Source organism: Nothobranchius furzeri, chromosome 4 (assembly GCF_043380555.1).
Source record: "Nothobranchius furzeri strain GRZ-AD chromosome 4, NfurGRZ-RIMD1, whole genome shotgun sequence".
Taxonomy (NCBI): Eukaryota; Metazoa; Chordata; class Actinopteri; order Cyprinodontiformes; family Nothobranchiidae; genus Nothobranchius; species Nothobranchius furzeri.
This window is the reverse complement of record NC_091744.1, coordinates 50,916,525-50,940,914: the sequence shown is the minus strand read 5'-3', so window position 1 is coordinate 50,940,914 and position 24,390 is coordinate 50,916,525. Positions and strand designations below refer to the sequence as shown.

General features: G+C 41.8%; 1 protein-coding gene across 1 annotated transcript; it reads right to left on the bottom strand.

Moving 5' to 3' along the window:
- Positions 1 to 260: 260 nt before the first annotated feature.
- Positions 261 to 2,922, bottom strand: LOC139069750 (Friend virus susceptibility protein 1-like). Its single transcript, XM_070550651.1, has 2 exons — positions 2,536 to 2,922; positions 261 to 2,486 (listed from the first exon to the last, which is right to left on the bottom strand). Exon 2 carries the CDS (start codon positions 2,040 to 2,042, stop codon positions 261 to 263), a length of 1,782 nt encoding a protein of 593 aa, XP_070406752.1. The 5' UTR covers positions 2,043 to 2,486; positions 2,536 to 2,922.
- Positions 2,923 to 24,390: the final 21,468 nt, after the last annotated feature.

Sequence of the window (24,390 nt, the reverse complement as noted above, 5' to 3'; positions counted from 1 at the left end):
ATAGGTTGATTTCCTATTTTTAAGGGCAAAGTTACTCCCTTTCCTACTAACATCTGCCCCCCAAGTCCAGTCAAAGGTACAATGTTTCCCTTTATTTTATCAGGATTGCCATGAATTACCGAGGCCTCCGCCCCAGTGTCAACCAATGCCATTACTGTCTGTACTGATTTTTTCCAATAAATCTGTAATTCCACATGTGGTCTGATATCATTTATTGACCATCCTGAGGCACTGGCAACAACCCGAGCTTGACCTTCATCCTATTCATCATCATGTTCCCTTCGGTGCTGTTTTTCCTTTCTACGCTTCACTGCCGCCACCTGATAACACTCATCTGAACTCTCCTCCTCTGAAGATTCCTTGGGAGGGGCGGAAGGTTCAGCAGGCTTCGACGCCACCTCCCTGATCACATTCTGCAACATTCCAACCAATTCTGACACAGACATCCTGTCGTCCTTTTCAGGACAATGTCTGAACTGACAATGGACCTTCAGTCCCATTTGGCTGCATTTCTCCATCAATGCATTAGTGGGCAATCCATCAATCTCCTCAAACGGCACTCCCGCTTGTCGCAGTGCCCTCCACAGATCTGTTCTAGAGGGGCCCATTGCCCCCCCTTTACGACCCCTTGAATGTGGATCAATCCTGGGTTTATTTTCAGTTCTAGCTCCCTCTCTCCTCGTCTCAGACCAATCACCCAGTGTGGTGAGTTCGCCAAGACGATCTTTTATCGCGGCAAAAGTCTGGTCTGCCGCGCCGAACAACAAGCTGGTCACCATGGGTTTATAATGTGGTGGGGCATGTCTGATGAGGTGATCTCTAGTTGCCTTAGAGATGTTACAGTCCACCACTCCAGCTCCCCCGTTTCGAGCCACTTGCTCTCTAATAGTGAGTCTGGTGAGCCGCTGAATGGCATCTCTCACTGTCTGCCATTGCCCTTTAATCTCAGACCAGTCCGCCGTGGTAGGATAGATTACATGACATGCCAGAGCATATGCATCCCCCACATTGAAATCTTCATCAGCTGGCAATGCCCGGACTGTAGCCCGGTATTCAGCATTTATCTGTGCATCAGTACTTAATCCTGAAAATCTCATGGCATCACCGGCATCTATGGCTATATCACACGCGCCATCCTCCATAAGGCGATTAAGCCAGGAGTCAGTTGGTTCGCCTGGGCGCTGTTTCAGCTTCCCATTCATGTGATTTAACTCATCTTGTGAATAATCCTCTAGCGTTGTTAGCAGCCTAGGGGCGGGTTGTGGCTGCTGTTGTAACATCCTTCTTATATTACCCGCCTCATCGAGTTCCGGCCGTCCCTGATCATCCACCATATCTACCAGTATTGGTGGAATAATTTGCTGTTCTCGCCGACGCCTAGTAATAGGTCTTTGTTCTGACATCTTTATCCCCTGTAATGATGGATACAAGGGCTGAGGTGGTGGGTCAGGTTTAATCGCCCACTCCTCCTCCTCATCATCCCCCCAAAGATCCCCGTTCCATTTCTCCGGGTTCCAATCTTCACCAACATTCTTTACAAACGCCCGGATCTGAGCAGGACCTGTTCTACGAGGTCGCTTCTTTTCCTTCCTTTGCGCTCGAGACACAAAAGTCAGCGTTTTATCCAAAACATTCTGAGCATGCTTTAGCTCTTTCCCCATCACACACACTCTCTGCTCAAACTCTGAGCGTGATTTTTCAACTTCTTCAGCATGGATTTTCTCCTGCGCCGCTCGCTCTCTACAACTGCTCAATTCTAACTCCTGTTTTTTCCATGCTTCTGCAAAAAGCCACATCATATCTCTCACTCCTGCCAGCGGCGCTTTTTCTTTAACTTCTATCCGCGTCAAACGGTCCAGCACCACGGCGGGGCTGACCACTCCATTTAACTCTCCCCACGGCCCAGGGCGTCCACCGCGCTGCCTTAACATATCACCAATGGTTCGGAACTCCTCCGTTTCCCAGCCGGGAATCGGCACGGGAATCGGCGTTCCCTCCCCAGAAGCACTCGGCTCCTTTTTGCTTCTCCAAAAACACTTCATTGTTGCTGGAATAGCTTGACTGATCCTGTTCGTGACGCCAAAAATGTTCTAAAATAAAATGTTTTATTTTATTTTAATTACCTTAAAAGACTCAAAGTCTCTTTTTACACTTTATATTTATTTAATCAGGATCGTTGTCAAGTCGACGCCAGAAACAATGAAACACAACTTGAATATCAGATGAACAACAAGGCTTTATTCAACCGGCATTCATACAAGTTATCAATCATGAACAAAACATTTCTCTTACCGTTGCTTATGGGTGGAGAGCTGAACACCCCAGTTAGAAAACGTAATCCATGATAGGTGAAGAACTGAACACATATAATCCATGAACCTCGTCAGGTAGAATCCTTCAAGCAGCTCTAACCCCCCTGAGCCCTGCTCTGCTCCTTATACATTCCCTGATGTGCGTGCAAAGCTGCACACCTCTACCATGATTACCTTGATTACATCCTCATGATCACATTATGTTCGGCTCTACCATGATTACCCTTGATTACATCCTCATGATAAGTGTGATTGACAAACAGTAGTGATCAATAACTTATATAAAGCAATTATACAACAGATGACAAGTTCATTTTTATTACAGGTATGAAAACACATTTCTTTGTGAATATTTGTTTATTTCTGTGTAAGTTTGTCATGTGATAGTAAACCAATGATTTACAGACTTATTTCTAATTTATTTGTTAGGACACAATCTCTGGAGACACCTTGATATGGAGGTTGAGGAGAGCAGGATGACCTCTAATACTACAGCCTATTCCATTATTGAAGTCCAACGCTACCTGGCAGAAAGAAACACACCAAGAACACAAGACCCATTACAATATTGGAAAAATAACCAGAATTTATATCCACACCTTTATCAACTCGCACTTCACTTCTTATGCTGATTGGCTGCACCTGGCGGTAAGGCGTTTCCTGTTTCCAGTGTTACACTACGTGTATGTGTTTGGTGTTTGGGGCTCGCTAAAACTGATTTAATTTCTCTGTACTAGAATATCTCTGAGTTATAAATCAAGACAAGACGGAAGTTCTCATCTTTGGACCAGAAATCCAGAAAAGGAAATTGCTTAGTCAATCGCCTGACCTGAATGGCTTTACATTAATCTCCGAGAACAAAGTAAGGAACCTTGGTGTTATCTTTGACCAGGACATGTCATTCAAATTCCAGGTTAAACAGGCTTGTAGGATTTCCTTTTTCCACCTTCAGAATATTGCTAAGATTAGAAGCATCCTTTCCAGGAGTGATGCTGAAAAACTAGTTCGTGCATTTATACATCAAGACTGGATTACTGTAATTCATTACTCTCAGGAAGTCTACAGAATGTAGTTAAAAGTCTTCAGCTTGTCCAAAATGCTGCAGCTAGAGTTCTGATGAGAATTAAAAATAGAGATCATATCTCTCCTGTCTTAGCTTCCCTACATTGGCTACCTGTTAAATTCAGAATAGATTTTAAGATCCTTCTTCTCACATATAAAGCTCTTAATAATCAAGCTCCATCATACATCAGTGATCTGATTGTTCCATACGTTCCAAACCGAGCACTTCGCTCTCAGACTGCAGGTTTGCTGGTGGATCCCAGAATATCTAAAATTAGGATGGTAGGCAGATCTTTTAGTTATCAGGCTCCTCTCCTGTGGAACCAGCTCCCAGCTTTAGTCCGTGAGGCAGACACCTCGTCTACTTTTAAGACTAGGCTTAAAACATTTTTATTTGATAGGGCCTATGGTTAAAATCTGATGTTAGCCTAAATCTGGACAAGTGGGGGAGTAGAGGAAGGTGGAGTGTACAGTCGGTAAAGACGGCTCTCCCTTGCCCTGCCTCCAACATGCCTCCATCTAAATAGGATAGATTATCCAGAGTTATCTCTGTAGTTATGCTGCTATAGGCTTAGACTGCTGGAGGATACACTGACCACTTTTCACACTCTACTGCTTTCTTCTACAATCGGCTCTTTAACTGTACTATTTTCTGCAATTTCAGCTGTTAACTTTATTTTCTCTGTAAGTGTTTTTCTCCCCAGAAGAAGCTACAGTGATGTTCTGCTGAGCTGTGGTGGCCTCATGGAGGGGGCCATCGACTAGCACACTGCTGCTAACCACTTAAACATTCTCCCTCTCCTGATAATAACTTTTTGCTTTCCTTGACGTTGGATATGCTACTACTAGTTTATCCGTTTAATTATAGATCCACTAGGATAAATACAATAAAGTTTATCTCTCACCAAATAGAATATTTTCAAACAAACCACAATATAACTATAGACACATTGTGTGTGTGCGTGCGCGCGTGCGTGCGTGTGTGTTGTCTTCTCGATCCCCAGTGAGTCGTGGAGGATGGCTGCTTATACTGAGCCAGGATTCTCTGGAGGTTACTTCCTGTTAAAAGGGAGTTTTCCTCTCCATTGTCGCTTTATGCTTGCTTAGTATGAGGATTGCTGTAAAGTCACTGACACTAGTCAGTGACCTGATGCAATTTGCTGGGTTCCTTATATAGGAAACATCATTATTTCTGATTGGCTTAATGAACTGACCTGAATTGGAATGTTTATTATGTGAAGTGCCTTGAGACGACTCTTGTCGTGATTTGGCGCTATATAAATAAAATTGAATTGAATTGAATTATCCACACCATCTTCATCTGTACCCTGTGAAAGAGTGTTTTCTAAGGCAGGGGAACTGGTGCCTAAGAGGAGAAATCGCCTTGGAGCAAACACACTGCAGAAACTTTTGTTCCTCAATAAAAATGCATAAATGAATCCATATTTAGCCTTATTTTGTATGATCTAACACAGAGGTTAACACATTTACTTAAGTTAAAACTTTTAATTCTGATTTTTATTAGACACATTCAGAAGATTTAAAATGCCAACTCATTGTAGCATTTACAAAAAGGTTATAAGCAAATGTTAAACTCTTTTCATAAACAACTTAACTTAACAAATTGAGTAAATTAAATTACATAATGATATATTTTGATTACAGGAAATTAAATCTTGCACACCTGGTGTTGGTTTGCAGCATGTAAGCTTTTCCATCTTATATACCTGCAATGATTTTAGAAATACTGCAGGTGTCACTATTGAATGACCAACACAGTGTCAATACAGTGCAGACACAGTTTGTCTAGTGTGTCAATACATTCCTTGAGGTATCATCATTCCATCACTAACAGCTGGAATTAGTGGACATAAATTAGCAGGGTTAGATCCACGGTGTTTATAAAAACCACTTATGGAGAGAACATGAGGAGAAAAAGGAGGTCGTGAGGCTGTGAAGGCAAGGTGCAAGGCTGGAAGTTCTACTAACAAAAAGTGTTAAATAATCTGGCAGGAGACTGGTGGCTGGCTGGTGAATATATAGCAGGGGGAGCAGGTGTGTGTAATGAGCTGCTGGCAGAGACAGGTGAGATGAATGAAGTGGCTGAGGGCTTGATGAGGAGGCGGGTGAAAGACTGGGTGTCATGGCAGGTTCTAGTATTTCATATTTCCTAGTTCCTACTGCATGAGTTCAGATGTATTAATTCATACACAAACACTTGTTCTGTAATAGTTCCTTTACTATTGTGATCAAAAATATTTAATCTCAGTTCTGAGGCTGCTCTGTCAATAGTTTTCAGATAAACAATACTCATAGCAACTTCTGATCAATCCATATAAATTTCAGATTTAAAATAATGTATTGATATAAACCACACCCACTAATTTCCAAATAATAAGGTGCATTCATCTGTGTATCTCCTTTGATCCGCATTAGTGATATTTTCTGCACCAGAACAATGAAGCAAAGAAACAGATTCCTGCATTTATGTTAGTAATTTTATTTATTAGGTGCATCTGATCTGTTCTATTTTTCTCTGAAATGAGATCAAATCAGTGCTTCTATGGGTTGTCTCCTCTCTGCACTAGAAATATTTACTTTATTATAATGTTTACTGTAATGCATCTTGATGTTCTTAACAAATAAATTAAATCAAAGATATTGGTCAGTAATGCCAAGTATGTATATTTGTGTTTCAGTCATTTTATACTAGCTCAAAAATACTTCATTAAGTCTACTAAGCAGGGGTGTAGAAGGTTTTTAATAGGGCCAGCCCAGTAATGATCTTGGACCAAAATAAAGGGGGGCAAAAGGAGATGTTTTTCCAGACGCCATGAAAAATTAAATGCCACCCCCCCCACCCCACCCCTCGTTAGGGTAAGCCACAGCTTAAGTTGAAGCAGCACAAGCATAGGCGTCATTTTAACCGGGGACGCCGGGGACATGTCCCCGGCAAAATTTGTGATTGGCAGCTGTGTCCCCCCACTTTCAAAAAAGCCTGCTGATGAGGATTTTTGTTTTACCAGCTCAGATCTTATACCAGGGGTCGGCAACCTGTTCCCATCAATTATTACCCATTTCCCACAGTAAAGAAAACACCGCAGCATTCGCAGCGTTGTGGGCGGGGCCTACCCTCAGACAGCAGAGAGCTGCTCACAACCAGGTGACAGCAGCAGGTACCGGTCGCTCGCATGGACATCGCACCCGTGGGGGATTCAACACCCACACTTTTCCAGCTGTTTTGCTCACCTCCACACCAGTCTGGTTTCTCTATGTCGCACTCACTCTGTTTGCCTCATCTCCTTCTTCACCTCCCGCTTCTGACAGCCGATGTCGGGTTTCCAGGAGAGCAGGAGAGGGAGGGACGGAAGAGCTCGACTGAATTCATAATTTTACATCTTGACATTAGCTGTACAAAGTCTGAGTTTGATAAAGTGAAGAACAACAATTTGCAGAGGTTACAGGCGCGGTGCCAGGTTTTCATTTTTGGCTGGGCCACGGTAATTTTGGACGGACCTTAATAAGCAGTGACTTAGTGAAGCAGGCAGGTCGATCTAGAAAATTTCGTTTAAAAATACGTCATAAATGTTTTACCCCGTCATTTTTATTTATAAAATATGAAGTAAAAACTCCCAGTTTAATTTTCATTCATTTGTCATTAATATGTGGTCTACACCCGTGCGTTAAGTGGACCATCTTCCAGTGAAAGCAAAGCATCCAGCCCATCTCTCCAAATGCGTAAAATGTGCACCACAGCCGTTAGGCGCGCCGCGCGCACCATCAGCTACATCAGCCCAGACAAGAGCAGAGCAAATAGAGAAAGAATAGAGGATAATTGTGTCTGGATGTGGATGGAGATTACATTTTACAGCAGCCTGATCATCATTTAAATAAAACCATCACCTGTCTTCTAGTCCATGCTATCAGCATTATTTTAATTGTTGTGTGTGTGTGTGTGTGTGTGTGTGTGTGTGTGTGTGTGTGTGTGTGTGTGTGTGTGTGTGTGTGTGTGTGTGTGTGTGTGTGTGTGTGTGTTTTCCACTTCAAACACTGGTCTAACCAACCAGACCAGCGTGTCCAGTAACATATTAATGTTACAATTAAACAGTTTCACTTCATGTAGGCTAGGAACATTTCACCTGCCGTGGCCCGACCGCTTCTGCTCCACATAAACTTTGTGCGTGATCAAATGTCTCTACAGGTGCTTTCTGAGCTGCTATTCTGCCTCAGACTGGATGCGTCATGCGTCTCCATATTAGAGACGGGAAAAAGCGCTGTTCAGCCAAAGTGTAATAATTTCATAAAAAGAACATTTTTCTAAGCTCATCCATGCGCATCAGTGTGTGTCGGGATAATTATTTCAAAACAGCCAGCATCCTTGAGTTTATCCATCAAAATACAGTCAAATGGAAATATCTGTAACCTGCCATTTAACTGTTTTGCCTTCTTGTGAAGATTGTTGCAAAGAGAAACAACTAAACTTGATTAACCCCAGAGCCATGCGCACTGCGCTGTACGTCGTGACTGTAAATGAGGGGAAATGATTTAATCGGATCCTTTTCTTTTAAACATGGTTTAATGTAAAGTTTCATTCAGTACAAACTTTAGTAACACCAATCTAACTAGACAGAGCCTGGATTTGTATTCTGAACAGTTTAAACATGTTTAAAATGGAGACATGCATGACGCGTCTAAAATTCGCACCTGCTCCGCTATTATGGAAATTAAACTAACAAGGTGAATAACATGAAATTATTTTAGGCACAGACAACATCTCCCACACTTTTGAAAATCTTGCAACGCGCCTGGTCGCTCGTGTACGTCAAAGTTATCTTTCATAAGAAAATAATCAATAAAATGATTTATATAAAGATGATCCAGAAGTTGTAGCCCGTCTCTGCCGACAATATTTTGATATTTTTCACCTTGTTGGTGGTTTTACTGAGCAGGTACCACTTTTGTCATACGTTTCTTTTAAAAACATGTTTAGACTGTTCAGAATACAAATCCAGGCTCTCAGAACCAGAGCGCATGTGAGAAGGTTCCTCCCACTGAAGCGAGTGTTTTCCAAACCCGGTCTCTCAGAGACTTGTCACTTAGAAAATGTTCCCTGATTATAAAACTTTGGCTGAATAGTGCTTGTTCCTGTCTCCAATGTGGCGACGCATCCAGGAGCCTGTCTGAGGAGAATCCCAGAATCTGACATCCTCCAGCTCAGAAAGCGCATATGATTACGCACAAGCGTGACGCGTCAACCCGGTCTCACAGTAAGACCGGGTTGGACCTGTTCAGGTTTACGCAGACAATCTTTACATTTAGAATTAGCATACAGATGTAAAATTAATGCAGTAAAATATAAAGCATTTTATTTAAATATCCATTCATTATTTTACAAGCACAGAGAGCCGCATCAGATGGATGGAAGAGCCGCATGCGGCTACAGAGCCGCCGACCCCTGTGCTAGACTATATTGTCCCCAGCAGTTTTTAAACCCCACTCAAGTGTATGGTTATTGTCCCCAGCAATTCTGACAACAAACTGACGCCCTTGAGCACAAGAGTAAAAAGGATGGACAAAAAGAACAAGGATAAATGTATTACTTACAGGAATAAACTTGTGAAAGAGAATAGGGATCAGTGTTTTCAGAAATTGTCTACAATCAACAATGTAGAGCCCTACAACCTCAAAGGAAACAAATGAAGCGCAGCCATTGCATTACTGCAGAAAATATATCACTTGAGTAAGCTTAGCACTATCTCAACATAGTTATAATCAAGTAAAAGTAAAAAGTAGCTGTCCAACAACATTACTCCACTAACAGATGCTGTGCCAGGTTTTAATTTTTGGATGGGTCTTAATTTATAAAAATTTAAATTTTAATTGTCATTATTTTTTCATTAATATTTAGTGTAAACAAGCTGACCAGCATGTCCAGCAAATGTCACAATTAAACAGTTAAACTTGAAGTAGGAACATTTCACCTGCTGCGTTCTGATTCTGCTGCTGGCAATTGACCCACAGATGTGCTCTGAGCTGCTCTCCACAGCTCCATTTTATTCATGTTATTGTCAGAAACATAATGTTACATATCTATGTATTTCTTCTGTCTATACCATTGATTTAGAGACAAGTTTTTGCTTATTTAATTTAAATTTAATATTAACTACTTTCATTTACTTTTCCTTTGTAAACTATAGTGTAAAAATGATGCCATCAGCAGTTACCCCAGTTTTACTAGCAGATGTCGTTATTAGTCATGCATTTATAAAATACAGTGGTGGGCAGTCAGGGCCAGCAAAGCCTTCTCTGCTAGCCTAAACGTACTCAAAAACGTAAATGTATTTTTTTTCCTTTGGTAAATATTTTTAAATTAAAAAAAATGTTCACTGGTCTATTTTCTTTATATCCTATTATACCCACTTGGCTGTGCTGCTTCCAGTGTTAAAATACCAAGGCTGGGTGTTATCCAATCAGATTTAAGCTAGCTTGTGTTTTCAGGCAGATAATAGTCTGCTCTAGGCCTTCAGAATCAATCGCGAAGCCCGCTGTCCGCTGTAAGTGAACAGAGACGATCTAGTTGCGATAGCCAATCAGCTCACGAGTCAGCGTGGCCCAGGCCAGCTAGCTGGCCTCACGCAAAAGTTGACATGAACGCATCCTGTGATTGGATAAGCAGTAGTTAGAACTTTTCTAGCGGCATGAAGCAAAATATCAAAACTAAACACGGAGATTTGTATCTATAGGCAGCTATCGGTGTGTTTTTGAACACATGATGGCTGAAAGAGGAGAAGGGACCGACTTGGTTGCAGATTTACTTGCCACACCATTTTCCAGACGGACCTTTCAAGAAAAAATGGATCTTGTGAGAACAGGTCGTCCGACTCCAATGATAGCTGGCTTGTCCCAGCAGGGGAAAGGATTTGTTCGTCATTTTCAGGCAAGCAACTATGAACGGTACCCATGGCTAACAGCTTCAGAGAACCGCTGCAGGTTATTCTGCTGGGAATGCCTGTTGCTCGCATCAGATGGATTTGATAGCATTAAAGCGCGTTAAAACGTACGCCAGAAACACGACCGGAAAGACACGTCTTTCAGCATTAGCCTCCATGTCCATAGGAAAGGATCCACTCATGGACCTGAAGTGCACAGATAAACTGTACAGAGCCATTGAGGTTTTCCCGAGGAAAGAAAGAAGGATGGATTTTATTTTCAAATGAGCAGGAGAGGAGGAGACCCATGCTGGACATTTATGTTGGTGAGTGGAAAGTATTTTTAATGTTTTGTGATTTCATTTTGTTAATAATAAATGGTAACGAAATAAAATGGCTAAATGAAATAATTCTATGTGTTCTGTTTCTATGCAATTTATATTGTGTATAACGTGGTGTGTGCAGCTGCGCCAACATGTTCAATTGTTTCGCGGTGCAATTTTCTCCAAAACAAATGCAAATAATGTGTTTGCTTTACTTATTAATTTTATTGTCTCATCTCTTAAACCCATCTTTCATTTTTGAGATTTGACAGTATCCGTGGTCTTAGTTTCCTACTCTCAACTGGGAATGCGAGTTTGATTTTAAAGGCTCCGGAAATGACGTCTTGCCCAGCCACTGGTGTGTGTGTGTGTGTGTGTGTGTGTGTGTGTGTGTGTGTGTGTGTGTGTGTGTGTGTGTGTGTGTGTGTGTGTGTGTGTGTGTGTGTGTGTGTGAGAGAGAGAGAGAGAGAGGTTTCTCCAGCTGTGATGTCCTACTGATGGTATTTTAAGGTGTGTTGATTTAGATTGGACTGAATAGGAAATCACTGAAGGCCCAGGGGTGGAATGCACCGCCCACCACTGATAAAATATGAAGTATAAGTTTCTGGTGTTTGAATATGACACCATACAGTATAGTACCATGTAAAAAGAGTCACAGCTTCTTCTCATTATATTTCTGTTTTCCTTTTACACTTGAACAGGATGTCACAATTTTCGACTACTAAAAGACACCTTATGTCACATAAGCGGACTTATGTGACTTCTCTGACAGGCTGAAAGAGGAAGCTGGGAGCGTGTGTTCTGGTGAACCACCGAAGCAGCAGCCTCAGCGGGTCCTCAGCGGTACCGTGAGTAAACAGCTGATCGACGCAGCGTTTGCTGCAGCTGTTGTATACTGAACCTAAAACGATAATCCTAGTTGTTGGTTTTTTTTTTTTTTTGCCGAGTGGATTATGGACGCACATTTTTCTTTTGGTCTTTTTTTTAACTGAACGGAACTGAATTTATCTGAATGGAACTGAATTTATCTGAACGGAACTGAATTTATCTGAATGGAACTGAATTTATCTGAATGGAACTGAATTTATCTGAACTGAACTGAATTTATCTGAACTGAACTGAATTTATCTGAACAAAACCGAACGTGACTCTCAGACCTTTCCATTAATTGTAATACAGTGGGGCAAAAAAGTATTTAGTCAGCCACCGATTGTGCAAGTTCTCCCACTTAAAATGATGACAGAGGTCAGTAATTTACATCATAGGTACACTTCAACTGTAAGGGACAGAATATGAAAAAAAATCCATTAATTCACATGGCAGGATTTTTAAAGAATTTATTTGTAAATCAGGGTGGAAAATAAGTATTTGGTCACTTCAAACAACGGAAATCTCTGGCTCTCACAGACCTGTAACGTCTTCTTTAAGAAGCTTTTCTGTACTCCACTCGTTACCTGTATCAATGGCACCTGTTTGAACTCATTATCTGTATAAAAGACACCTGTCCACAGCCTCAAACAGTCAGACTCCAAACTCCACTATGGCCAAGACCAAAGAGCTTTCGAAGGACACCAGGAAAAGAATTGTATACCTGCACCAGACTGGGAAGAGGGAATCTGGTGTGAAAAAATTAACTATGGGAGCAATTATCAGAAAATGGAAGACATACAAGACCACTGATAATCTCCCTCGATCTGGGGCTCCACGCAAGATCTCATCCTGTGGGGTCAAAATGATCATGAGAACGGTGAGCAAGAGTCCCAGAACCACACAGGGGGACCTGGTGAATGACCTGCAGAGAGCTGGGACCACAGTAACAAAGGTCACCATCAGTAACACACTACAACGGCAGGGAATCAAATCCTGCAGTACCAGACGTGTTCCGCTGCTGAAGCCAGTGCATGTCCAGGCCCGTCTGAAGTTTGCCAGAGAGCACATGGATGATACAGCAGCACATGGATGATACAGCAGAGGATTGGGAGAATGTCATGTGGTCAGATGACACCAAAGTAGAACTTTTTGGTATAAACTCAACTTGTCGTGTTTGGAGGAAGAAGAATACTGAGTTGCATCCCAAGAACACCATACCTACTGTGAAGCATGGGGGTGGGAACATCATGCTTTGGGGCTGTTTTTCTGCTAAGGGGACAGGACGACTGATCCGTGTTAAGGACAGAATGAATGGGGCCATGTATCGTTAGATTCTGAGCCAAAACCTCCTTCCATCAGTGAGAGCTTTGAAGATGAAGCGTGGCTGGGTCTTCCAACACGACAATGATCCCAAACACACCGCCCGGGCAACAAAGGAGTGGCTCCGTAAGAAGCATTTGAAAGTTCTGGACTGGCCTAGCCAGTCTCCAGACCTCAACCCCATAGAAAATCTGTGGAGGGAGTTGAAAGTCTGTGTTGCTCGGCGACAGCCCCAAAACATCACTGCTCTCGAGAAGATCTGCATGGAGGAATGGGCCAAAATACCAGCTACTGTGTGTGCAAACCTGGTAAAGACCTATAGTAATCGTTTGACCTCTGTTATTGCCAACAAAGGTTATGTTACAAAGTATTGAGTTGAATTTTTGTTATTGACCAAATACTTATTTTCCACCCTGATTTACAAATAAATTCTTTAAAAACCCTGCCATGTGAATTCATTGATTTTTTTTTCACATTCTGTCTCTCACAGTTGAAGTGTACCTATGATGTAAATTACTGACCTCTGTCATCATTTTAAGTGGGAGAACTTGCACAATCGGTGGCTGACTAAATACTTTTTTGCCCCACTGTATATGTGGTGGAAAAAGATCTGATTTAACCCGCTTTTGCCTTATGCTTATGTGATTATTTGGGTTTGTTTGTTTGTTTGTTTCAGTCCAGGTTAGGGTGATAAACACTGCTAATTGTTTACATCCTTTGTGTTGTGAAGTCGGTGAGTGTTACAAGGGAAATTTGTTGATAATTGTATTTATTTCTTATATGTAAGGAGAGAGACCTGGCTGGCACCCCGATTAGATCCCTTAGTTACACCTGCTTCCGTCACAGCACCCTCAGCAAAACTGCGGATCATTTTTGGGAAGGATGATGTCTGCAAACTACTTTTACCTGCAGGCATCCCAAACACACTTCAGCATCTAACTGATGTTCTTCGAGAGACATTTGATATTGCTGGACCATTCACTGTTATGTACCAGGACATGGATTTTGATGGCCAATTCTTTGCTTTGACCTCAATTGAGGAAGTACAAGATAAAGCCAACCTCAAAATAGTCAAAAATGAACGAGTGATCTTGAGTTTCACTCCTGTGGACATGTCAGATGTGGAATCTCCATCCCCACTATCTATGGAAACAAACTCCTTATCATCTGGAACCAACACAATCATTCTTTCCTCCCCAGGTGAGAGTGAACCATCCTACAGGTCAAAGCCATGGCCATTGAAGTTTGAAATACCAGTCTTTTCTTATGATGTAAAACTTGCACTAGAAGCAGGAAAGCAAGCTTATGAAAACGATGGCACACTTTTGAACCACCCAAAAGTCACTAGTAGCATTCTTGAGAAGCTTGCAGAGGCAATTTTTGGCTTCACAGCATATCCAACAGGTATCCAGATTTTAGCCGTTGCTGAAGCATTGTTAGAAAAATACCCATGCCTCAAAAAGCCAGGCTCTTTTAATGGCCTACTGTATATGGTTGGCAACAGAGGATAAAGTATAAAATGGGCAACTACAGGGCAAAGTTAAGAGGTAGCCAAATACCCATTCCTGAGCTTGAGGTGAACACACTGGAGACGATGCAATGAAGAGGGTTCCCTTAATGGCTTTAAAAGGCCAAAAAAAGCAGAAGTCAACTATCTTCCACCACTGTCATTTGGTGAGACAGAGGAAACCTTAGAGAAGGAGAGACTAGATTTGCTGAATGAAATAAAGAACAACAATGTGAGGGTGATTAATGAGAAAATGGACAAGTCTTTTGCTGTGAGAAGAACCAAGGTTGTCAAGGATTGTTCTGCAATCCAAGACCTCATGGAGAGATGGCCTTCTCTGTTCAGTGGAAATCAGGTAAATCCAGTTATTGTTCATGCAATGTGAGATCTCATGAGTCATCGTAAACATGATTTTGCGTTTTTATTTCTCATTTCCTATCAAAGAAGAGTTTAAAAGACTGACCATGGTGTCTGGAGCAAACCTTTTTGTCCAGTTTGGACAGGTTTACCCCAAAACTCCTGGCGATGTTTCAGAAGAAGGGCGGGACTGCAGGGACCAAAATAAGACGAATGCTGGACTCACTGAATGAGGTAACATTTCTAATTATTTTAATTACACAATCTAATGATGATGATATACGCACTGTAAATATACTAGGGCTGCAACTAACGACGATTTTAATAGTCGACTAGTCACCGACTATTGTAATGATTAGTCGACTAATCGGATAATTATAAGATTTTTCTTCAATTTAGCAGGAGATACATTGGGGCAAAAAAGTATTTAGTCAGCCACCGATTGTGCAAGTTCTCCCACTTAAAATGATGACAGAGGTCAGTAAATTACATCATAGGTACACTTCAACTGTGAGAGACAGAATGTGAAAAAAAATCCATGAATTCACATGGCAGGATTTTTAAAGAATTTATTTGTAAATCAGGGTGTAAAATAAGTATTTGGTCACTTCAAACAAGGAAAATGTCTGGCTCTCACAGACCTGTAACGTCTTCTTTAAGAAGCTTTTCTGTCCTCCACTCGTTACCTGTATTAATGGCACCTGTTTGAACTCATTATCTGTATAAAAGACACCTGTCCACAGCCTCAAACAGTCAGACTCCAAACTCCACTATGGCCAAGACCAAAGAGCTTTCGAAGGACACCAGGAAAAGAATTGTATACCTGCACCAGACTGGGAAGAGTGAATCTACAATAGGCAAGCAGCTTGGTGTGAAAAAATCAACTGTGGGAGCAATTATCAGAAAATGGAAGACATACAAGACCACTGATAATCTCCCTCGATCTGGGGCTCCACGCAAGATCTCATCCCGTGGGGTCAAAATGATCATGAGAATGGTGAGCAAGAATCCCAGAACCACACGGGGGGACCTGGTGAATGACCTGCAGAGAGCTGGTACCACAGTAACAAAGGTCACCATCAGTAACACACTACAACTGCAGGGAATCAAATCCTGCAGTGCCAGACGTGTTCCGCTGCTGAAGCCAGTGCATGTCCAGGCCCATCTGAAGTTTGCCAGAGAGCACATGGATGATACAGCAGAGGATTGGGAGAGTGTCATGTGGTCAGATGAAACCAAAGTAGAACTTTTTGGTATAAACTCAACTTGTCGTGTTTGGAGGAAGAAGAATACTGAGTTGCATCCCAAGAACACCATACCTACTGTGAAGCATGGGGGTGGGAACATCATGCTTCGGGGCTGTTTTTCTGCTAAGGGGACAGGACGACAGATCCGTGTTGAGGACAGAATGAATGGGGCCATGGATCGTGAGATTTTGAGCCAAAACCTCCTTCCATCAGTGAGAGCTTTGAAGATGAAATGTGGCTGGGTCTTCCAACACGACAATGATCCCAAACACATCGCCCGGGCAACAAAGGAGTGGCTCCGTAAGAAGCATTTGAAAGTCCTGGAGTGGCCTAGCCAGTCTCCAGACCTCAACCCCTTAGAAAATCTGTGGAGGGAGTTGAAAGTCCGTGTTGCTCGACGACAGCCCCAAAACATCACTGCTCTCGAGAAGATCTGCATGAAGGAATGGGTCAAAATACCAGCTACTGTGTGTGCAAACCTGGTAAAGACCTATAGTAATCGTTTGACCTCTGTTATTGCCAACAAAGGTTATGTTACAAAGTACTGAGTTGAATTTTTGTTACTGACCAAATACTTATTTTCCACCCTGATTTACAAATAAATTCTTTAAAAATCCTGCCATGTGAATTCATGGATTTTTTTTCACATTCTGTCTCTCACAGTTGAAGTGTACCTATGATGAAAATTACTAACCTCTGTCATCATTTTAAGTGGGAGAACTTGCACAATCGGTGGCTGACTAAATACTTTTTTGCCCCACTGTATCTTTAGTTTTGTGAAAAATTATAATAAACACAAGAAAGATGGGTACTTAAATGGAAAATGCATATTTTATTGAATGTTCCTGCTGATAGGCCAATTCATTTTAAAAGTAAATAAAAATGCCCCGTCTAACACCAATTAGGCACAGTGCTCAGTCAGTATAGACATAAATGCATAAATAAAACTAAAATACTTTTGTCAGGCACAGTCAGGCATAACATTAAATCTCTCTTTTTTTAAAGCGAAAATACGTTTAAAAAAATGTACATCCAAAACAAAACGTATTGGCTTATGTGTTATTTAAATCTTACTGAGGTGAGTCAGACTCTGTTTCATTCAACTGTCCGACGTGCTTCCTCTTTAAGTGTTCCAGCATCACCGAGGTGCTGCAGTGATACGCGAGGACTGCTTTGCAAATAATGCAGGGCATCTTTTTATTCTCAAAATCCAGGCTAGAATGCTCCCAAACTTTAGATGTTTTGGTACGCATAGCTGCTGTGTCGGACACCGCCATTTCTGTTAGTTGGCGCTCAGCAGAGAAGCTATTGCACACGTGCGACTCTCGGCAGAGATTGCAATGAAGTGAGATGCCTCACTCGGTCGGAAAAAACACGTCTGGCAACAACATCGACAATGAAATTCATTGTCGACTATTTCTATTGTCGATATTTTTCAACAAACTCTATTACATTCCTCATGGGTAACTTTCTGTTTACATATGAATGTCCTGTTACATTTGTATGTATGTATGTTAAATATGTTATGTTATGTATTTTCTGCAATAAATTGTCTTGTTTTCAGTATCATCATGTTGATGGCAGAAGGGACATCATCATCCGTTGCTTAGTTGAGTATCTTGGAGAGAGTAGAGAGGAGCTGGTACCTGATGATCATCATGACCATTTTTAAATGAATGTCTAGCCTTCTAATATGGTCTTCAATGGTGATATTCTAAAGAATTTCAAAGATTCTCTACATTTGTTATGTTTTTTTAAAGATACTAAAGATGCATATTTTTCATATCAGGCTTTTAACTGATGCTTTTACCCTATATTTTTAAATCAATCTTTATCTTATCTATCTTTAATTTCAACCCTTTGGATCAGTTTTTGTGTTCTGACTGTTTAACAATCACCTATTAACTTTTTATTTTATGAGCAAAAAAGTATTTTAAATTTATACAACTGTGGGCGACGGTGGCACAGGAGTTAAGTGCTCGCCCCGTAATCGGAAGGTTGCAGGTTCGAGCCCCACTCAGTCTGTCGCTGTCGTTGTGTCCTTGGGCAAGACACTTAACCCACGTTGCCTGCTGCTGGTGTTCGGAGGGACCGGTGGCGCCAGTGCTCGGCAGCCTCGCCTCTGTCAGTGCGCCCCAGGGCAGCTGTGGCTACATCGTAGCTCATCCCCACCAGTTTGTGAATGTGTGTGTGAATGGGTGAATGACTGATTGTGTTGTAAAGCTCCTTGGGGGTTCCAGGACTCTAGAAGGCGCTATATCAAATACAGGCCATTTACCATTTATACCTTTTAATTACTTATTTTACTGATTTAATCCCTAAGTTTACAGCTCCAGTGTTTTCCCCCATGGAGATCTTCCACACTGGGAGTTCTGGTCAGCCAAAATGAGTGCTTTCCCATTGACAGCTCCTGCCTGAAAACCTGGCAGCAGCCAGATCTCTATGTGTAACTCCGTCCCGTGTCGAGTCTACACAGAGGTCTGGAATCTCTGCAGCAGAAACCATCTGTAAGAGGGAGGGACCTCTGGTAGAATACTTTGAGCTGAATGGAGGACACGCAAGCTAGTGCCCGGCTGGCTGCTGCCAGCTTAGGGCGCTTGATACGATCGTCACAACTACCTCCCACCCCACAGCACAGTGCTGACACACGATTGGTTGGTCTATTTTGGGTCGGAGGTCGGACGGTTTGAACTGGAGCGGTGCAAGATGAGTTTGGAAAACTCCAAATCTCATGAGAATTCATTTTGCAGCAAAATGTTACCAGCCTGAGAGGCTGGAGAGCTCTGCACCTCAGTGCCCTGACAAGGGTGGTGACTGTGGCAGCGCTGTGGTCGTGGGTGTTGATTCCTCTCGGTCTTGATGGCCCCAAAAAGTGTTTTTCTTTAGGATATCAGGGTCAGACTCTGTGAAGCACATTGTGTAACTTTACATTTAAAAAGTGCCAAGTGAATGTTATTTGATTTGATTATACCTCTTTTAACATTTTTCTTTCTTAACTGTTTCTTTTACTTGGAATCTGTTGTTAGTTATTCATCATTGTGGCTTGTTTTTCCTCAGGATGTCAGCCAAGAAGCGGTGAAAGTGAACTGCAATAATCACTTGATGAAGGTTGCTGTTATCTATCCCAGTGTGGCACAGCACAACACAGATCCAGTGTATGTGTCTGTCATTATTGAGGGGTCCGAGGTTTTGCAGGACTGCAAAAGTGTGACAAACGCTTGCCTCCTCCTAATGAGAGTCATCTATGCTGTCAAATTAAGTTATCCACAGAAACTGAAATATATTTTTGAAGCATTTCAGAAGCTTTTCCTTGAGCTTGACAGCCTGAAAATGTCTGCAAAGGTCCAGTCTTTCCACAAGAAACGTTTACAGTGAGTGGTCAAGTGTTACTTTTGCTTTTGTTCAGCACAAACAATACAGTATGTTTACGTTTGATGTCAGTGATTTCACATGTTATTGTTCCTCTGTGGGGAAAGCTAGACGTCACAGCAGCGATGACACTTATTACAGGAGAAAAAAAGGAGAATAAAAAATAAGAAAAATGAACAAACAAGAAAACATGAATCCTGAATAGATTTTAAAAATGCTGATTATACCACAAGTAATGAATACCACTGATGCCTTTTATTTAAAACTGACTTGCTCGTGTGTAATTTGGTTATTCCACATTCAGTGTTAATGCAGAAATAAGTTTGTTTCCAAATTTAAAGGTTCAAAATTGCATATATGTTGATAAAGAAAATGTGCAAATTTGCCATCACTTTTTCAAAAAATATTAAGTTTGGCCCTCGACTCCGTCCCAGAGTTTCATTTCGGCCCCGTGTGAGTTTGAGTTTGACACCCCTGCATTAAGGGATTGTACACACTTTGCTTTGATTCAAGAAACAGTCAGGTTTATAAACAAAATAATTTATTTTACAAACCACTAAGACTTGACAAATTGTGTAAACAATTATTTACTGTGAGTGGATGCGAACTAAAAGATGGGTGTCTGGAACCTATGTGTGAATATAATGTATTCAGTCAGAATCATGAGAAAGCTGAGTTCTGGATGAAGAGAATTTGGTTTGCAAATAAGCTATCAAGTTCTTATTATCAAAACCACATGCAGACACTATCTCGCTGTGTCTACCTCACCCATTCTGGAAGACCCCCAGTGGATCCGAGATGTCCTGGGGCCGACAACCCCACTGCACCTGGCTCGTAGAAAAACCTTGATGCGCCCAAATCAGTCTTGGGATGACTCCCCGGGTCACAACAATACATGAAACCAAGCATCTTAAAAATAACTCTGAAGGAGTTTGGGTCAGCTTTAAACTGCAGGAAACTATCTTGTTTCAGCTTCACAGGTGCGAAAAAGTTTAAGGTTTTGACAATGTGTCAAAATCCTTCTGGTTAAAGAGGCTTTCGCTCAGATGGCCGGTCTGAAGCTTTTCTCCAGAACCCTTAAACAGTTCGAACTGAGGGAAAACCAGAGTTGGCTATAGTTGTAATGGATTGATATTATGATTGACTAGCCAACCACAGGTTGGCACGTTTGAGGATATTACCAAGCATCTCAGAACACACCCTCGTTAATGTGGAGACTCTGAATCTAGGCAAAAGGTCAACTATGTCTCATGCGTTTTTAACTTAACTTTACTCTGTCTTGTATGAGTCCAAATGGTGATGACCTCATCCAGTAAACATACTAATCATATATCATTAAACACAGATCAATGAACATTTCATTGTTTATAATTATAAATACCAATTTTTAATAATTACCTTTAATTATAAAATCTTCTTTCTTCTTCTTCTTGGAATAAAGGATTTTACTTAAAAGGGGTCCTCTGTGGACCTTGGAGGAAAATGTTATTGTTTATGTTTTATTATCTCTCAGAGCTGCAGTCCAGCTGATTTAAGGAAGTAGGCTCTGATTAAACGGACTACATGCAGACACCCAGACTCCTGTGGGGGGAAGATTGTAGGTTTTCATAGCCAGGGGTAAATTGACCTGGATGTGAATTTGACCTGCGGGATCTCAAAATCAGGCCATTTCGTGACGTTACATATCAATCTCTACCTTTATGCAGTGTCTTAGATATTGGTCACTGCACTGTTTTGAAATTTAAGAAATTTTATGGTCATGCATATGCAATGTTAAATAGATATTTTTAATAATTACACTTTCTAATGTTAAATAAAAATGTCTTTCAAATATCCCTTGTGTTGTTAATAATAGTTACTGCTAAATGAACACAAGAGAACATATAATCATTGGTAATGTGTGTGATGAGAATCTGACTCTGCAGTTCATTAGACACTCCAGATGTTCCTGTTACCTGCTGCTCACCCCTCCTCTTGGGTGTTTTTCTGCACACAGTGTGAATAGGTTCCTGTTCTCTGTTGAGATAGTAGCCATCCTGTTTAACCATATCTCAAGGCTGCAAGTCTGCTGTTTAGAGGATTGTTCAAACTTAACCTTGTACACACATGTGACCCCTCCCTGCTTGAGTGAATAAATCTAGCCGTCTCAAACTGAGAAATCAGAACACTTCTGGCAGCTGCTGAAGCAAGTAGGCAAACCTTGCATGAGAGCTGCGTGTTCTCCCTCTGCAGCGGTGAATCTTATTTTGACTGTTTTTTTGACTCCAACATCAACTCAGAAGCATACATCTTTTTCTCCAATCGCTCCGAACCTGTCTTGGTCTTTCAGGACCAACAATTTGGCATCACGAACAGGATTTTTCCTCCGAGAAAAGGGATCTGGAGAGGTCCAGATGGGAGACCTATCCTACCCCCAGGTATTAGGCAAACAGCTATGGAAGAGGCCCACGGGGTGGGACATGTGGGACCGGCCCAAATGGTCAAAAATCTGGCTCATTGGTGGCATCCTCACATCGCAGATATGGCAAAATATTTGGTCAAAACATGTACAGAGTGTTGCCAGTACGGCATAAAACCCACCTTGAAATCTTTGCAAGGACGATTTCCAATCCCAACTTGTCCTGGAAATGAAGTAATCATAGATTACACAGACATGGTAAACAGGGAGAGGGGCTACAGGTATTTGCTGGTCTGCGTGGATGCCTACACTGGCTGGCCGGAAGCTTGGCCTGCCAGAAAGGAAGACAGCAAAACTGTGATAAAATGTCTGATAAACCATTATATTCCACAGCATGGGTTTCCTGGGAAAATATGGTCTGATAATGGTTCCCACTTAAAAAACAAAGATCTACAGGCAGTAGAAACAATACTGGGTCTGAAACATAAGTTCGGGACAGTTTACCACCCACAGTCCCAAGGGAAGGTGGAAAGAATGAACCAGACGATAAAAAACAAATTGGCTAAAATCTGTGCACAGACCAAAATGACTTGGATAGATGCCTTACCACTGGCTCTCATGTCCATTAGAAGCTCTGTTAATAAAATTACGGGATTTACTCCTTTTGAGTTGCAGACAGGACGACCTTTTCCCGGGCCCAGTACCAAATTACCTCTGACTGACAATGACTGTGACGCCAAAAGCCTGGACTCCAGAACTTATTATAACCTGTTGCATAGCCTTGTCTCACAGTTCTCTCAGCAGGTGGGGACTCAACCTCATTCCACAGATATATCGCCTTCGGTGCCAGGCGTCGAGTGGGTCCTGCTGAAGGTCACCAAATGAAAGTGGACGGAGCCCAGGTGGACCGGTCCCTACAAGGTGATCGAGAGGACCTTACATGCGGTCAGATTGGAGGGCAAAGGAGACGCTTGGTACCATTGGACCCAGTGCGCGGCCACGGACGAGCCAGGATGGACAGTGTCAGAAATTCAGGAGGACCTCAGGGCCCAGAAAGAGAAGTAGCTGACCTCTGCAGGACGCGGTAGCGTGCCAAGCTACCACCACATCCGGCGGAACGAGAGTCGTAACATCATCACCCCCTGCAGCTGCCTGGAGCCAGTGCAGGGACCTCGACAGGGGGAAGAAGAAACCACCCTTCAGTTATTTTACAAGGGTTCTGTTTAACACCCTTCAGTTACTATATAAGGGTTTTATTTCACACCCTCCAGTTGTCTTACAAAGGTTGTATTCGACACCTTTAAATTTGAGTTATAATTGTTTGATGTGATTTATACTGCTACTTCTCACGTACGTGCTTATAGTTCTAATTGATAAATTGTTGGGTTTTGTGGTAATGAATTAAGGATGATGATTGTGTTTTGTTTTCTACTTTTTATATCATTGTTGAACTCTTATTAGAGTTCAAAAGGGGGAATGTTAATAATAGTTACTGCTAAATGAACACAAGAGAACATATAATCATTGGTAATGTGTGTGATGAGAATCTGACTCTGCAGTTCATTAGACACTCCAGATGTTCCTGTTATCTGCTGCTCACCCCTCCTCTTGGGTGTTTTTCTGCACACAGCATAAATAGGTTCCGGTTCTCTGTTGAGATAGTAGCCATCCTGTTTAACCATATCTCAAGGCTGCAAGTCTGCTGTTTAGAGGATTGTTCAAACTTAACCTTGTACACACATGTGACCCCTCCCTGCTTGAGTGAATAAATCTAGCCATCTCAAACTGAGAAATCAGAACACTTCTGGCAGCTGCTGAAGCAAGTAGGCAAACCTTGCATGAGAGCTGCGTGTTCTCCCTCTGCAGCGGTGAATCTTATTTTGACTGTTTTTTTGACTCCAACATCAACTCAGAAGCAGACATCTTTTTCTCCAATCGCTCCGAACCTGTCTTGGTCTTTCAGGACCAACAGTGTACAAATTTTTGTTTTGGGGAAATATTTATTTAATAGAGTAGTAAAAATTGTTACTTCAATTTATATTAACAAATATATTATTAATACATATTACTTTATATTTTCATAGAATATAACAAAGAAAAGTGGAGTAGAAAACACAAACATCAGCAACTTTCACTTGGGTTTTGTTATTACAAGCAATGGTAATGTGAGTAAAAATTACAAACTATAAGTATGGCCAGTAATATTTACTGAGGTCTTTTTTGTTCTAGACAGTATATATTCCTAAAAATATCCATTTTCTGAACCCACTTTGTCCACGCAGGGTCGTGGGGGTGGCTGGTGCCTATCTCCAGCGGTCAACGGGCAATCAGGCGGGGTACACCTTGGACAGAGAGCCAGTCCATCGCAGGGCAACACAGAGACACACAGGACAAACAATCATGCACACACACACTCACACCTAAGGACAATTTTGGACAGACCAATCAGCCTAACAGTCATGTTTTTGGACAGTGGGAGGAAGCCGGAGTACCCGGAGAGAACATTGGTTACGTATTGTAACCCCAGATTCTATGAGTCTAGTCGCAGCCCTTAAGCTAGCTGCTATTGGAAGGGTGATCTCAGCATCAGCCAATCATGAAGAGCTTAAATGTACGCCCACCACGTGGGCACCCCTTGTGGGTTATATAAGTGGAACGACCCCACTGTTCACCTCCGATGGCTCTTAGTCCTAACA

Excerpts from the sequence above, each read along its gene's own strand:
- LOC139069750 (XM_070550651.1), bottom strand. The coding sequence starts at position 2,042 with ATGAAGTGTTTTTGGAGAAGCAAAAAGGAGCCGAGTGCTTCTGGGGAG.